Raw genomic sequence first — 15,849 nt, 5'->3', positions numbered from 1 at the left:
ATTATTTAGAAATATTGACATAAATTAAAGAGACGAAACGATTAAGAAATCAATAAAAAATTAATTATAAAATACATACTATTCAAGATTATTCTTTCTTATGCATTCTCATAAGAGAATTGCAATATATTGACAATATATAATTAATATTGCAATTAATATCAGATCGGTTATATGAATTAATAATTTCGTAAAAAAATGTGAAACAATTCGCATACGTACGTAAGAGCATATATACACATTAAAGACGAAACTTCACATTTATTGTCAATACTCTATTTGATGATTGTGTAAACGGAAACAAGCTCTAACGGGTACAACACGATGAATAATCAGCACATGGTTGAACTTTCATAGACCTCGAAGGTTTCCTTGTTTGCATGACCCGAATGTCGATTTAATTCGATGAACTCAACTCATCCATTGGAAAAGGCTCATTCTTTTTTTATTTTTCCACGAGAAATAATGTACATCAATTTTCAATAATTCTAATCGATTTCGTAGAAAGAAGATGACCTTGAATACTTGATAACTGGATCCAAATATATGAATATTTTTATTTCATTTTTTGTCCCCTATTTCTTTTTTCAAACACCAATCTCTCAACTTATCAATTTTCAATATCACTTAATTCTGCAAAATAAAAATGACCTTCGAACTTGATTGCTAAATTCCAAAAAATTAGAAATCTTAGTAAAATTATATTCAGAAAATTTTTGAATTCTTACCTACGTCTTTAAAAACTGCTTGCGAACTTTCGATTACATTATTATTATTTTTTTCTTCCTTTTTTCAAACACAAACCACTGACAAATAGTAGAAATCAATATTCAATATTTCTAATTAATTTCGTGCAATAAAAATGACCTCAGTATTTGACTGTTGAAACCAAAAGAATAGAAATACGATTCAATGGAAAAATTTAAGGTCATTTTCTTTTAAAAAGAATTATTGCAAATTGATATTTAATTATTTATTTAAAACACTAACCATTTTTAATAACGAATTTTTAATAATTTCATTAAATGAAGATGACATTGACTAATTTGAAAGAAAATTATTTGTTGGATCAAAAAGAAAATGAACGCGTCTATATAGTCCTGTTCAGAAAAGAAAAACAAAGAAAAAAAAAATATTAAAACTCATCTTGATGAAACTATCGCAAACTATTATTAAATGTTATATTTTACGAATATCAATCGCCCATTGAAAAAATTCGAGCTCGCATCATTCTGTCGAACCGAAAATCCTCCATAACTATCTGAATAATTTTACACTTTAATAAATATAAATAATAAATGAATATAAATATAAAATATAAGCAAAAATATTATGCGTTAAAAAAACAGAATAGAGAACAAAAATTAAGAGTACAACGTTAATCGAAATCTAAAAGGTCGCGTTATTTTCTTTTTTTTTTTCGTTATAATTGAAATTATTGATCAAGATCAAAGAAGAAAGAATTTGTCGATCTATTTAGTCTCTAGTCTCTACTTTTGTTTTCGTATGTTGTGTATGTGTGTGCGCATGTGTATGTGTGTGTGTATATATATATATATATATGCGTATCCGTGTGTCTTTGTTTTTTTATTAACGTATACGTATAATTATTATAAGTCTGTTCTTATCTTTTTCTCTACCTACTTGGACACAAATAGCACGTGCAACTGCCAAGAAACGACTCACCTTTGTCCTCACGTCCTGGACAGAGCGGCCGGCAGTGGAAAATAATGGGATTACTTTGGTCGTAATCAATGCATATGTATATGTATATATATGTATATATATATATATATATATATATATATATATATATATATACATATACATATATATATATATTTACACATATATACATTTTCATGTACAGATATACAAACATGATAAAAATAGAGAAAGAGAGAGAGAGAGAGAGAGAGAGAGAGAGAGAGAGAGAGAGAGAGTAATGGGTTACGTGAAGAATCCCTGAAGCTTCATTACATCCGTCAAACCGTACGAAGGATTTTGCAATTATTCTAATTAATTTTTAATATATTCTAATTTTGCATAATGATTTTATCGATACCAATTTTTTTCAAGAAAATTAAAAGATACCGAAATTATCATCGATATTCCTTTTGACCGAATCACTTAATTAAAATACTTTTATACCTAATTAATTATTCTTCTTTTCTCTTTTTTTTTTTTTTTTTTTTTTTATTATTATTATTATCTTCATTGATTTTTCATTAAGATAAATGTCTAATTTGTACCATTTATTTAATAAGTAAAGTAAGTAATTTAAAATAATTTTAAGATATTTTTTTATTAAGATAAATTCACTCAGTATCATTTAAATGCGTAGAAAATAAAGGAAATAAATTTGAATATAAAAATGATTGAAATCTTAAAAATGCTTCAATATTCTCATCGAGAGATATTACTTTTCAAAATTAATTACTTGATTAAAGTACTTTTATATTTAATTATTTCTTCTTCATACATTATTATTATTTATTTTATTATTTCCTTTTTTTATTAAAATCAAAAAAATTTGTTTCATTTAAATATGTACAATATACAGATACGAAAATATTGAATATAAAAAAAAATTATGATTGAGATCGTAGGAACAATAATTCACATTTCTTTTAAAAGTGATTAATACTAATGGAATTTACATTTAACACGAGCAAACTGAAATTAATTTGTCACTCGAGATAATAATAATCGCTTTGTTGATTCGTATCGAGCGAGTCAAAGTTTACAGAAAGTGATTGCTGTGCGTTGTCAGTGTTAGAGTTCTTATTGATGGGAGAGACCGCAATTAACTAATTAATACGTCAAACCGACCGAGAATTTTGTACATATAAGTATATACAACCAGGATGCAATAAGCTTTTGATTTTTCCGCGATACGAGAAAAACGTAATCCCATTCCGCAACCTCGTCGCGTTCACTATTGGATTATTTTTAATCGAGAAACCCTTCTTCCGAATCAAAGACGCCCTCTGATGACCGTCGATACTCTGTCACGTGACTTATGTCAATGGGAAGGAACGATTAAATATAAAATAAGAAAAAAAAAATTAAAAAAAAGGAAAAAGGAAAATGTTTAAAAATAAAATTAGATTAACAGGAACAATGTTGCTAAAAAAAAAATATATATATATATATAGAATCATTAAAAAATATATATATATTAGAATCATTAAGACAAGAAAAAAAAAGATATTGAAAATGTTTCGTTTCTTTTCTCCTTTTCCAATTTTAAATGTACACATATATGTATATTGTTAATTTTTAAAATGTTTTCATTAAAAAATATATTGAATTTGAAAATGTTAAAACATAATAGACGTATTTTATGTTCGTTATGTTAATATAGATTTGATCAAAAGTTTCGTTATTATTATTATTATTATTATTATTATTATTATTATTATTATTATTATTATTATTAAAATTTTGTTTTTATTAATCTTTTCTTTTTCCTTTCCGTTTTTTTTTTTTTTTTTTTTTTTATATATTAAATAAAGTATCCCAATTAAAACGCACTTTTGTTATCGATACCCAAAAAAGTTTCTAGCATAATCTAAGCTATAAAACTGTAAACTAAATTTTTTCCTCATTAATCTATTATACTAATATTAATATACTGTATTATAATATACTTCTACTATAATTTTCTTTTTCGATTGTTCTTTTTATTTATGTATTTTCTTTTTCTCTTTTTCTTCTTCAAATGATAAATTTTTAACGATAAATTTTAAAATGCTATTATTGTTGATAGATAAAAAATTTGGGACACAGAGTTAGAGCACCGAAAGGTATCAACGTGAATATTTGGTGTAAAGCTTGAGGGCATTCCGCCTTCTATGTTTTATAGAAAAGAAACGATTTGACCTAGAAAATTCCAAGGGACACGGAGTAACGTTTGAAATTTTCAATTCGTACGTTTGTCGTGGCATGTTCACTAGAATAGAAATGACATTTTCTACATGAAATACTTTTCTTTTTTTTTCCTTTTCTTTTTTTTTTTCTTTTTCTATTAAGTAAATTCCATTAGTATCAATGTGCTCCACGCTAGGAATTTTCAAGTTCGAGACTTGGAATCATCCAGGAATACTATTTTTTGTGGGATAATACGGATAAATGAATAACACGCTGATCTGATGATGATGTAACACGTGACGTCACTTTTGAATTACGGAATTTTGTTAGCAACAATGTTATACAATAGTACGACCGAATTTCGAGATCTTATAAAATGTCTTTCACTTTGTCGAGCTGCGGTTAATACATATACGTAGATGTATATGATATATATATATATATATATATATATATATATATATATATATATATATATATATATATAGGGTGATCCAGTAACTGTTGAAATCTCGAATATCTCCGTTATATTTAGTTTTACAGAAAGATTCAATTCTATTGATACTAATGAGATAAGTTTTTTTGATACTAATCATTTATCAACACTGATTATTCAAAAATATAAGAGGTATTAATTCGTGTAAAACAAAAAAAAAAAGAACCGTAGAATTTTATTTAATAATCTATTAATGATCTTGAAATCTCTTTCAAGAATAACTCTGATAAAGGAATTCTTAATAAATCTGATAATGTTCTCCTTAAAATGTATCTAACTTAATCCTGACCATTTTATTCCCATAAAATCAACAATAACGGAGATATTTCAGACGGTAATAGTTATTGGACCACCTTGTATGTGATATATAGACGGTGGTCCATCATCTGACGGAAGTGGTCAAAGCCGTTATCGGCTCGATTCGCTCCCGTTAGATGTTACTTCTTGGCAATCGTTTTTGGTCCATCGTACGGTCAACATCCGACGGAGATGAACATCGAAAAAATAGGTCGAGTGATTTCGTTTCGACGAAAGTATATTCGCTAATTCTCTCTCTTTCTTTTTCCTAATTACTTCGATAACTCAATGGTTTAATTCGAAAAGTTGCTTGAAAAGAGTTAAAAGTTCAATATTATTGTTATATTATATATATATATATATATATATATATATATATATATATGTATATGTATATGTATCTGTATGTTTGTGTGTGTGTGTGGATGTATATATAAAATTATAATGTTAATGCAGTATGGATAGAATATAGAAGAAATATATTACATATACGTATATATAGAAAAAGATATAGAAATATATTCTCTATAAAAATATTCCATAGTATATTATATATTATATACTGAAGTATTACTATACTTTAGTATATATTACTATGTATACTTATATTATAGTATATTAATATTATATAATATAAAAATATATATTATATCGTATTAAGAATCAACTATTATTAATACTAGAATATACTATTATTATATTAATTATACTAGTAATATAATAGCGCGCGCGCGCGCGTGTGTGTGTGTGTGTGTGCATATATATATATATAATATAAAATTTTTATAATTTAAAAATGATCTATTTCCTCTCTTCTCTCAATAAAAATATCAATTTGATTATCTCTAAGTGGCATCGAATTATAACCAAGTTTCCTTTCGAAAAACGACAGTATAATGCTTCACGTATACATACATAAATATGTATGTACATAGATATCTGCATACATATGCATCGTGGAAAATTGATCTAGAATGGAGATTGATAGCTTCGGGACACTTCTGAACCCATCGTAGCACTTCGTTATAACGAATGATCATTTTATATGATTTATTATCGATCCAACGTAATAAGAAGCATATTAACAAATCGATCGATCGATCGATCGAGATATCGAAAATTATTACATTCACGTATCGTTTTTCTTAATACATCTTAGAAAATATCATGAAAATCTTTTGCTATTATTTTTATTCTTTTGCCGGGAGATATTCTCTCTCTTGGATTTTTTTTTCTTTTCTTTCATTTATTTATTTGTCTTTTTTTATACGTATATTTTTTTCTTCTCATTTTTTTTTTTTTATTTCTATAATTTTTAAATTCTTATAGAGAATCTCACCTCGTTTATCGTCAGATGCACAATAAACATCTTCCCTTCGTAGTTAATTTTCTGGACCTCCGACCAACGGAAATGATGCGTTTTCCGCGATCCTTGAAACGTCAGGATGCCACAATGATTAATACCAAGATACAATTGTGTACCTCTGTGATCCTGTAAATATAAACAATCAGAATTATACAATATTTCTTTTTAATTATTAAATCCTCCTTTTTTCTTTTTCTTTTTTGTTTTCATTTTTGCCATTATCTATGTATAATCTCTTCAAAGTCGCGATAAAAATGTCAACCATTTTAAACATTAAAATTGTGACAAACGCAATGTGAATTGGATATCTTGTAATTTTCTTTTCTTCTTTATTATTACATTTTTAATTCTATTCACGATAGAAAGGATAAAAAGAAAATGACATTATATCTTTTACAAAATTTAAAAAGAGAACATTTCGTGATGTTCTCTTTATTTTGTTTCTTTTCTTTTTTTTTCTTTCTTTCTTTCTTTCTTTTTCTTTTTTTTTTTTTTTTAGCATTTACGAGAACATTTATATTCGCTTAAGGTTAAAAGCTTCGACATTAATGACAATAATTCGAAATAAGATAGAGAAAAATATGGAAAGAGAGAGAGAGCGGAGGGGGAGGGAGAGAAAGGAGAAAGAGAAAGAGAGCGAGAGAGAAAATAAAGAAGAAAAAAGTCGAGAAGGTGGAACAAGTAATGTTGAGATTAATTGTGACGTTAAATCGACGCTAACGAAGGAAGTTAACCGTAAAAGGTTCCTTATCCATAGTATACTGAAACTGTTACGCATGGATCAAGATAAAAATGTCTGATAAAATCCAATGTTCTTGGCTTACTCATCTTAGCGATGCTTTTAACTTTAACGAAGAGAGAAAAAAAGTGAGAGAGAGTGAGGGAGAGTGTGAGAGAGAGACAAGAAAAGAAAATCTATGATTCATCAAAAATATTGTAATCATTTTCTTTTTGATCATTTTTATCATAATTATTTCATCGATTCATAAAGTAATTCTTATCATCTTATAACGAATATTTATAATAATCGAAGAAATATTTAATTTTCTTTTTCTTTTCATTTTTTTCCCTTTCTCCATAATTATAATTTTCTCACTTTGCATTTTTATTCACCTTAAAAATATTTATTAATAATGGAGATTAATTAAATAAGAGAAAGGATAAAGAGAAGATGAAAGAGAAAAGAAAAAAAAAGAAAAGAAATCTTTTCGATTGTACATTCAAATCGATTTGAAGTTTACAGATCGAATTTTCTTTGGATTACAAATGCAAACGATATTTTCTCGTTTCTTCTTGAATCACCAACAAAGGGAATCGATCGATCGAACTTTTGCTTTACAACGAATGAAAAATCTCGAAAATGAGATTCGAAGATGCTTTGTGAACACGCTTTGGGACATATGTCGATATCGTAACACGATAAAGAAAAGCATTTTGCTTTCTCTCTCTCTCTCTCTCTCTCTCTCTCTCTCTCTCTCTCTCTCTCTCTCTCTCTCTCTTCATCTCTCTATTTTTTATGATTTCGACAGTAAAAAAAAAAATTGTCCAATGAATAATTGAAGGTCGTCGATTAAGAAGAATCTCTAATTTGTCTGCATATGCTTATCAATGACAAACATTTATATATAAAAGTTACATATATATTTATATATATAAATATATATAAATATATACATTATTTTTTTCTCCTTTTAATATACGTCCTCACATTTTTCATCCACGTGGAAATATCACCTCGAGTACGATGACGTACTTTTTCCTCGAGGAGGAAACAGAAAAAGATAGATAGACAAATAGAACGAGAAAGAGAGATTGAGAGAATGAGTGAGAGAGAGAGAGAGAGAGAGAGAGAGAGAGAGAGAGAGAAAGAGAGATAGAAATGTTCAAAAAACAAGAAAAGCTTGAAAGCTCAAAGGAAGCTTATAGCTTTGACGCGACAATTATTTTCTTGTCCTCCTTGACGTCGTTTTACACATCGTTTTCTCTCTCTCTCTCTCTCTCTCTCTCCCTCTCTCTTTAGACTAAAAAAAGAAATAAAGAAGAAGCGTATTATTTGACGAATATGAAAATGAATTCTAAATACAAGACTCGATTACGTAAAGCTACTTCAAGATCATTCTCAAAGGATTAACGTTTAGAACTAATAAAATTCACTTTAATCAAGTACACATAATCATACATTATTAAACATTCATAAAATATATTTTCTTTGATGAATTTAATATAAAAATAATTGATTAATTGTATTTATTTATTTTATGTTATTGACCTTAATTTTATTTTCATTATTATATTTATGTAAAGATATACGTTTATTTGTAGATATATGTGACATTTATTTTAATCATTTTGTCAATTCATTTAATTTCTTCAATTATTATAATGTATCAATTTATTTTAATTGAGAATTAGGGAGAAACAGAGACAGGTAGGTTCGTTTAAAACAATTGCATTTGTTTTTTCTTATCATTTATTTATTAACTTATTTTATCGATTCATCATTTGATCAATGTGCAATTTATTTATTTTTTTTTGTCCTTTTTCGTAGAGAAATAAGCAACTCCCTGACCCCCCTATCAATAGAATAGTCGTTTCAATACTTTTATATCGATTTCTATGGAATATCGATGAAAAGAGTGGGAAAGTTTCAAATACGTATTCACGTTGAAAAGAGAGAGAAGGAGAAATAAAGAGTAAAATAGAAATAGAGAGGTAGAGGTAGAGAAAGAGAGAGAAGGAGAGAGAGAGAGAGAGAGAGAGAGAGAGACTTGGTGGAGATTGAAAGTTCTTCAGGAAAGAGATACAATCTTTTCGTGAGTGACTGAACCAGAGAATCCTCTTTGAAAAGATATAACGCACTTGAAAACCGAATAATCTGCTCCATAAAATTCAGCTGATGGCTCTAACGTTAGATGAACTATCTTTCGTTTTTATTTCTTTTCTCCTTTTTTTACGTATTCAAAAAATATAAAATGAATATATGTGTGTATACATACATGTGTGCATTTAGATATATGAAACGAAATAAAAAAAAAGAAAAAAGAAAAAGAAAAGAAAATAAACAAACAAAGAAAAAGTATTTACATATGTACGTGTAGGTAATAATAAAAGAAACAAATTAAAAATATAATCTTCTACAAATGAACATGATTGTAATTTAATTATTATACACATTATTGTTTGATATAATGTAATGTAATGTTTCGAAAGAAATTAATATATGTATATATGTATATGTAACATAAAAATAAATAGAATTAAATAATAATCAATGAAAATATTTAAAAATAAAATAAAGTAAAAATAAAGTAAATTAAAAATAAAATAAATAAGTTTATAATTACTTTTCACTCATGCTTTCAATCTATTTCATTTTAGTATAGGTATATGAAACTTTCAATTTAGGAAATATAATTCTTATATATTTATTTCATACACCCATCAAAAAGGAATAGGATCTATGCCGGCGAATTTGCCAGGCTAGTTTCCTATTAAAACTTCCCTTTTCATATAGTAAATCGATTTAAAGTTTAAAGAAAGAAAGAAAGAGAGAGAGAGAGAGAGAGAGAGAGAGAGAGAGAGAGAGAGAAATGCATATATATATATATAGGTAAATTGATTTAAACTTATTAAACTCTCTTTGATTATTTTCTTATTATTTCGATCAATACTATATAAATATATAAATAAATAAATAAATAAATCATTTATTCATTAGGATATACAAAAGTTTATCTTCACTAATAATAACAATAATAATAATAATAATATATTTACAAATTACTCCATAAAGAGCATAAAAGATAAAGATATAATAAAAGTTAATAAATGAGCCCGTCATTGTTTGTTTGTTTTCTTTATATAGTTAATCATTATTAATTAAAGATTTGTGTATTCGATAACTCGTAGAAATAAAATTGGTAAACATCGTATGTATGTACGTAAAAGATAAGTAGAGCAGAAAGAGAAATGAAATCTCCGTGTTTGAAAATATAATTAATTCGGCATTGTGATACTATATCCCGACGAGTCACGTTTCATCACCCACTCTTATGTATCTTCCTGTCAAATAGAACGCGTATCTAGTATGCACATTGAATCGTTTACAATATACACTATAGTACGTACGTGTCAAATCGTATTTCCGAAATTTACACGAATGACCTGTAAATCTATTGTAATAGGTGTGCGCTTATTATTTTTCATTGCTTTTTCTTTTTACGAATTATTTAACATCATTTATATAAATTATTAACTTATATTTATTTAAATTGTTAACCATTTAGTTTAAATTATATAACATCATTTATCTCTCTCTCTCTCTCTCTCTCTCTCTCTCTCTCTCTTTCTCTCTTTCTCTCTCTCTCTTTCTTTCTCACTCTCTTTCTTTCTCTTAAATGATCTTTAAATAAATAATTTTTGTTTATTAAATAATTCGTTTCCAACAACGACAATGAAATTTCATTACATTTTTTAAAAAATATTTTGCTTATTTGATACATAATATATATATACATATATATATATATATATATATATATATATATATATATATATATATACAATAGCATAATTATATTATAAAATATTTATAAAATCTGTAAATTATTCTCTTATTTATATATATATATATATATATATATATATATATATATATATATAATTATAAATATATATATATATAAATTATAAAAAAATAATTATAAATATATATATAAATAAAATTTATGATATATATATATATATATATATATATATATATCATAAATTTAATTTGTTATAAACAAAAATTTAATTGTTATAAGCAAAAAATCAATTTCACATATCGTTTGAAAATATTTTAAGATTTCGTTAACATAACTTACACAACAATTCACAGAATTTCGATAATTAACTTTCAAAAGTTTGAAATTAAAATATCTCTCAAACTTTTTGTATTTATCTTTTTACTATCTATCCATTTATTTTTAAAATAATTTCTTCCGTAAATAAAAAAGAAAAGAAGAAAAGAAGAAAACGAAAACAAAACTCAACTTCATAAAATTTTACAAAGAAAATTTTGCTTCTCTTGTTAAAAATCATACGATTAAATGTTCCCTTTTCTTCTTCTTTTTCATATAAAATTTCTAATGTATTTGTGCATATGAAAGTTATAATTATTCTTTTAAAAAAAAAAAAGAAAAAAAAGAAAAAAAAAGAAAAAAAAAAGAAAAAAAAGAAAAAAAAAGAAAAAAAAAAGAAAAAAAATAAGAAAAAGAAGAAATAAAAAAAAGAAGAAAAAAAGAAGAGAAGAACAAAGATTGAATGCATTAAAAGACATATAAATGAACTAGTGTAATTCATTTTTTATTTTTTATGTTTATTTGTTTTTTTTCTTTAATAAATCTGTTGACAAAAGAGATAGGAATGATGACGGCAGGTGTATTTGATCGGACGATCTCTCTCTCTCTCTCTCTCTCTCTCTCTCTTTGGAAGTTGAAGGATAAATGGCAAAGGGTCGAAGGGATAACATAGAGTCGAAGGAATGATAAAGGGCCAAAGGGATGGCAAATGTGGAAAGCAGGAACAATGTTCCCCATTAAACGTGCTTTATCACTACGTAAATTCGCAGCAAATACCTTCTAGTCGTTTTAATAATCAACCACGATTAGAAATACACTTGTTCGTTCTACCGAAAGGTACATATCAATGTGCCGGATTTAACGAACCATTTTATTATTTCTTTTTTCTTTTTTCGCTGTAACATGTTCTCTCTCTCTCTCTCTCTCTCTCTCTCTCTCTTCCTCTCTCTCTCTTCCTCTCTCTCTCTATCTATCTATCTATCTATCTATCTGTCTATCTCTATCTTTCTCTTTCATTCTTGGACATCGCTTCGTTAAAACTCTGTTGAATAAATTAATATTCTTTTTTATTTTCTATTTCATTCGACGTTTTCCCTATAAAATTTTTTACGTGTGATATAACGAATATTTGATAACACAAAAAAAATTCGATTGATTTCTTTTTTCTATAACGATTTTTATAAATTTCATATATATGTATTCCTAAATATTAGCAATAACTAATGATAATAATATATAAATATATAAATAATATATAAATAAATAAATAAATACATATTTATATATCGACATATAAAAATAATTACCCTTATAGAATACAAATTAATAGATAAAATCTACTTTTATATTGTTTTACAAACAATTTTAATAAATATTAGATAGATTTGATGAAATTTTTTGTCAACAAAAAAAAAAGAAAAAGAAAATATCAAAAAAAAAATATATGTTTTCAGATGAAAAAAGAAAAAAAAATCATAAAAATTAGCTCAATTATAGAATATTTAAATGAACCATCGTTATTAATTGTACGTTAAAAAATTAAACTTTAATTATATTAAAAATAATAAATTAATATAATTACATTTATATAAGTGTGTTAGTAAATTGAATAGTGAATTTCATTCAATTACAACATATTCGATCACGTTGATTTAGCAGGCGTTGCTTTCTGTCAAATCGTAAATCAACGGAATCTCGTTGGAACGCAATCCTCCTTCTCCATCTACCACGTTCATTAGCGGTACGTTTCATTCGTAGACAGCTACCCTTATGATGGACGGCTATAGTTTTCCTATGATAATCGATTTCAACGATCATTCGTTCGAAAAATGAAAAAAAAAAAAGAAAAAGAAGAAGAAGAAAAAAAAGAAAGCTATCGCTCAATCTTTTTATTTTTGAAACTTATTGAAAAAAAATTAATACATAATATTTATTAAAAATAAATTAATTATTTTTTCTTTTTCTTTACCTTTCATAAATTAACGGATCCTGCTAATTCATATGTGAATGTCTGCTTTTTTTTTTCTTTTTTTTCTTTTTATTATTTATACACTTGACCTTTTAATTTCAAATTCATATCGCCTTTTTTAAAAGTTCCGAAAAAATATAACGGAACAAAGAAGAAAGAGATTGTTGGAAATTCAATAAAAAAAAATATTGACATTATTAATTGGTTAAAATTAATGACTCATTGCGATGTTCAAGCAATAACAAAACTGACAAATTTTAATCACTTTAACGATCGATTTTGATCAAAAAATGATATCGACGTAAACGAATTAAAAGAAATTAAAAAAGTATACTTTCAAAATTCAATAAAAAAGAAAAATGAAAATGAAAAAATATATTAAAAAAAAGAAAAAGACTTCTAACAATAATTACAGAGATCTAATACAATAATGTGTCACGGCATAAATTCGTATAACTTTCAAGGGAAAAGAAAAAAATCTTACTTTCTAATATGTCTATTAGAAATGATTTATATCTTTTTTCCTTTCACTTATTAAAACGAATGTAATTAACTTCGAGATATATACGAGAAAAAATTATACAAGAAGTTGATAAGTAGAAGAAGAAGAGACATGAATCGAAAAAGTGTCTCGAGGATGGAGGATGAAAGTTAAAAGGAAAAAAGAAAGAAAGAGAAAAGATAGAAAAAGAAAGAAAGAAAGAAAGATGCTTTCTAAACAAAAAAAAAAGAAAAAAGAAAAAGGAAAAAAGAAAAAATCCGTAACGTTGTGATATAAAAGCTCGATCGTAAATGAGAATCCATTCATACTGCAGAAGCTTCGTTCGATAGTGCAGAAATACACACACACATACCACATCTATTCGACCTCTCTCTCTCTCTCTCTCTCTCTCTCTCTCCCTCTCTCTCTCTCCCTCTCTCTCTCTCTCCCTCTCTCTCTCTCTCTCCTTTTAGATGTTAAAAAAAGAAAAAAAAAATAAGTGAATGAGGTATCACGTCAAAGGACACGCACGAACGCGGTGCTAACGGGGTAAAATGCATAGCCGGATATAAGGAGAAGCGCCATTAACGTCACGAAAGGAAACGGACAAGAGAAGCTCTCGGTCTGTGCAATTGATCACGCCATCCTGCTATTTCCTATCCACCCGGAAGTTCATACCAAAAAGGTCGCCATTCGTCGAGAAGAATATTCGCGTGTCCGCGTGCATTTATGTATGTATGTATGTATATATGTATGTATGTATGTATGTATATATGTATGTATGTATGTATGTATGTATGTATGTATGTATGTATGTATGTATGTATGTATGTATGTATGTATGTATGTATGTATGTATGTATGTATGTATGTATGTATGTATTGTGTGGCATTGAACAAGCTATTTTTATAAATAAACACAAAATCAAAATAAATCACTTTTCATTACGTTTAATATTATTCTTACACTTTTCTTATTACCAATTGAAATTATTTTTATAAATAAACACAAAATCAAAGTATTAATTAATTTTTATTACATTTAATTATATTATTCTTGCATTTTTTAAATCTCTAACTTATGTACCGTTAAAAAATATTATGATTGACCCTCCATGCCCGAATCGACCTTGAACGAATTAATTCATTAAAGATCAAGAAGGAAATTATTTGCAAGTACGTTTTATTTTCTTATTTAATACAAAACAAAATAAAAAAAAAAAGTCAAGAAGAATTATTTTTATATTATATTTTTATATCTCATTAATAAATCATCAAAAATATAATTCATTTTTCTGTTTGCTACACCTTACAAAGTAAATATTATTTTTTTATCTTTATTATAATCATACTTTTATCTCTTATCAATGAACTATCGAAAATGTGATTAACTTATATATCTAATCCCCTTCAGTGAACTACTTTAAAAAAAAAATAAAAAGAAATAGAAAGAATTGATTTTTTATTTTATTTATCGCTTTCCATTCTATTTTTATTTCTTATCAAATGAATTGTTAAAAATATAATTATGATCTTAATTAATTAAAAAATAATAAGATCTGTTAAAATTTATTTGTAAATTATACATAAGGAAGTTATAAATAAAGAAAAATTAAAAACAAACAAGAAGAAGAAGAAGAAGAAGGAAAAGGAAAAGAAGAAGAAAAAAATTATAATAGTTGGTGAGTTAATTTGTATAGTTAACACGTAATCTGTCTCTCTCTTTCTCTTAAGATCGTTTTGCTCCGCCAACGTAGCGTATCGAGAAGAGCATTTAAATCCTGCAAACTTCTTTAAATGGACTTCGTTACGGTAGAAGAAAGAAAAAAATAAAAAAGAAAGATGATAAAAAAAAGTGGAATAGTCACGCGAACATTGCAGAGAATATATTTGTTGCTTTCGTCTTTCAGAAAAAATAGACAGACAGATAGATAGATATATAGATAGATAGATAAATAGATAGATAGATAGACAGTCGGATAGATAGATAAAGATAGAAAGAGAGACATTGAATATAATAAATAATTCACTAATCTAGAAAATCGAACTTGATCCTTTCTTTGTGAAAAATAAAATAGAAACAAATTAAACAATTATAAAAAAAAACAAACAAATAAACAAAAATTAAAAAAAAATATAAAATTTAAGTAAAAAGTTGTAGAAGAAGAAGAAGAAGAAGAAAAAGAAAAAGAATGGGAAGAAGAAGAAGAAGAAGAATAGAGTAAGTCGAGCTTAATCTTTCCTTCGGGAGAAATAAAATTAAAACGAAAAAAAAGGAAAAGAAAGAAAAAATTAAAAAGGATAAAATAAAAGAAATGGAAGAAGAAAAAGAAGAAGAAGATGATGATGATGAAGATGGAGAAGAAGAGTAAGAATGAAAAGGAAAAAAGAAAGGAAAAAGAAATAATATTAATATAAAATAATAAAAAGAAAGAAATAAGAAAAGGAATAGTATGTAAGGGTTGATAATTAATTTAAGATCACTGCGAATCGCATCGATCCTATTTGACATTGAGAAAGTGTTAT

General features: G+C 26.0%; 1 protein-coding gene across 3 annotated transcripts in view; it reads right to left on the bottom strand.

The window, feature by feature from the left end:
- The window catches only part of LOC124427357 (band 4.1-like protein 3), an 83,047-nt gene that overhangs the window by 14,092 nt on the left and 53,106 nt on the right, over positions 1-15,849 (bottom strand). The window contains exons 6-7 of one of the 3 annotated variants that reach the window (XM_046970191.1): positions 6,006-6,158; positions 1,645-1,701 (exon numbers count right to left, since the gene is read on the bottom strand). In XM_046970191.1, coding sequence (XP_046826147.1) covers positions 1,645-1,701; positions 6,006-6,158 — 210 coding nt within the window. The remainder of the gene's footprint in view (positions 1-1,644; positions 1,702-6,005; positions 6,159-15,849) is intronic. The other 2 variants (XM_046970192.1, XM_046970193.1) reach the window with 2 other exon arrangements.

This window comes from Vespa crabro, chromosome 10 (assembly GCF_910589235.1).
Source record: "Vespa crabro chromosome 10, iyVesCrab1.2, whole genome shotgun sequence".
NCBI lineage: Eukaryota > Metazoa > Arthropoda > Insecta > Hymenoptera > Vespidae > Vespa > Vespa crabro.
This window is presented reverse-complemented; position numbering and strand designations above follow the sequence as displayed.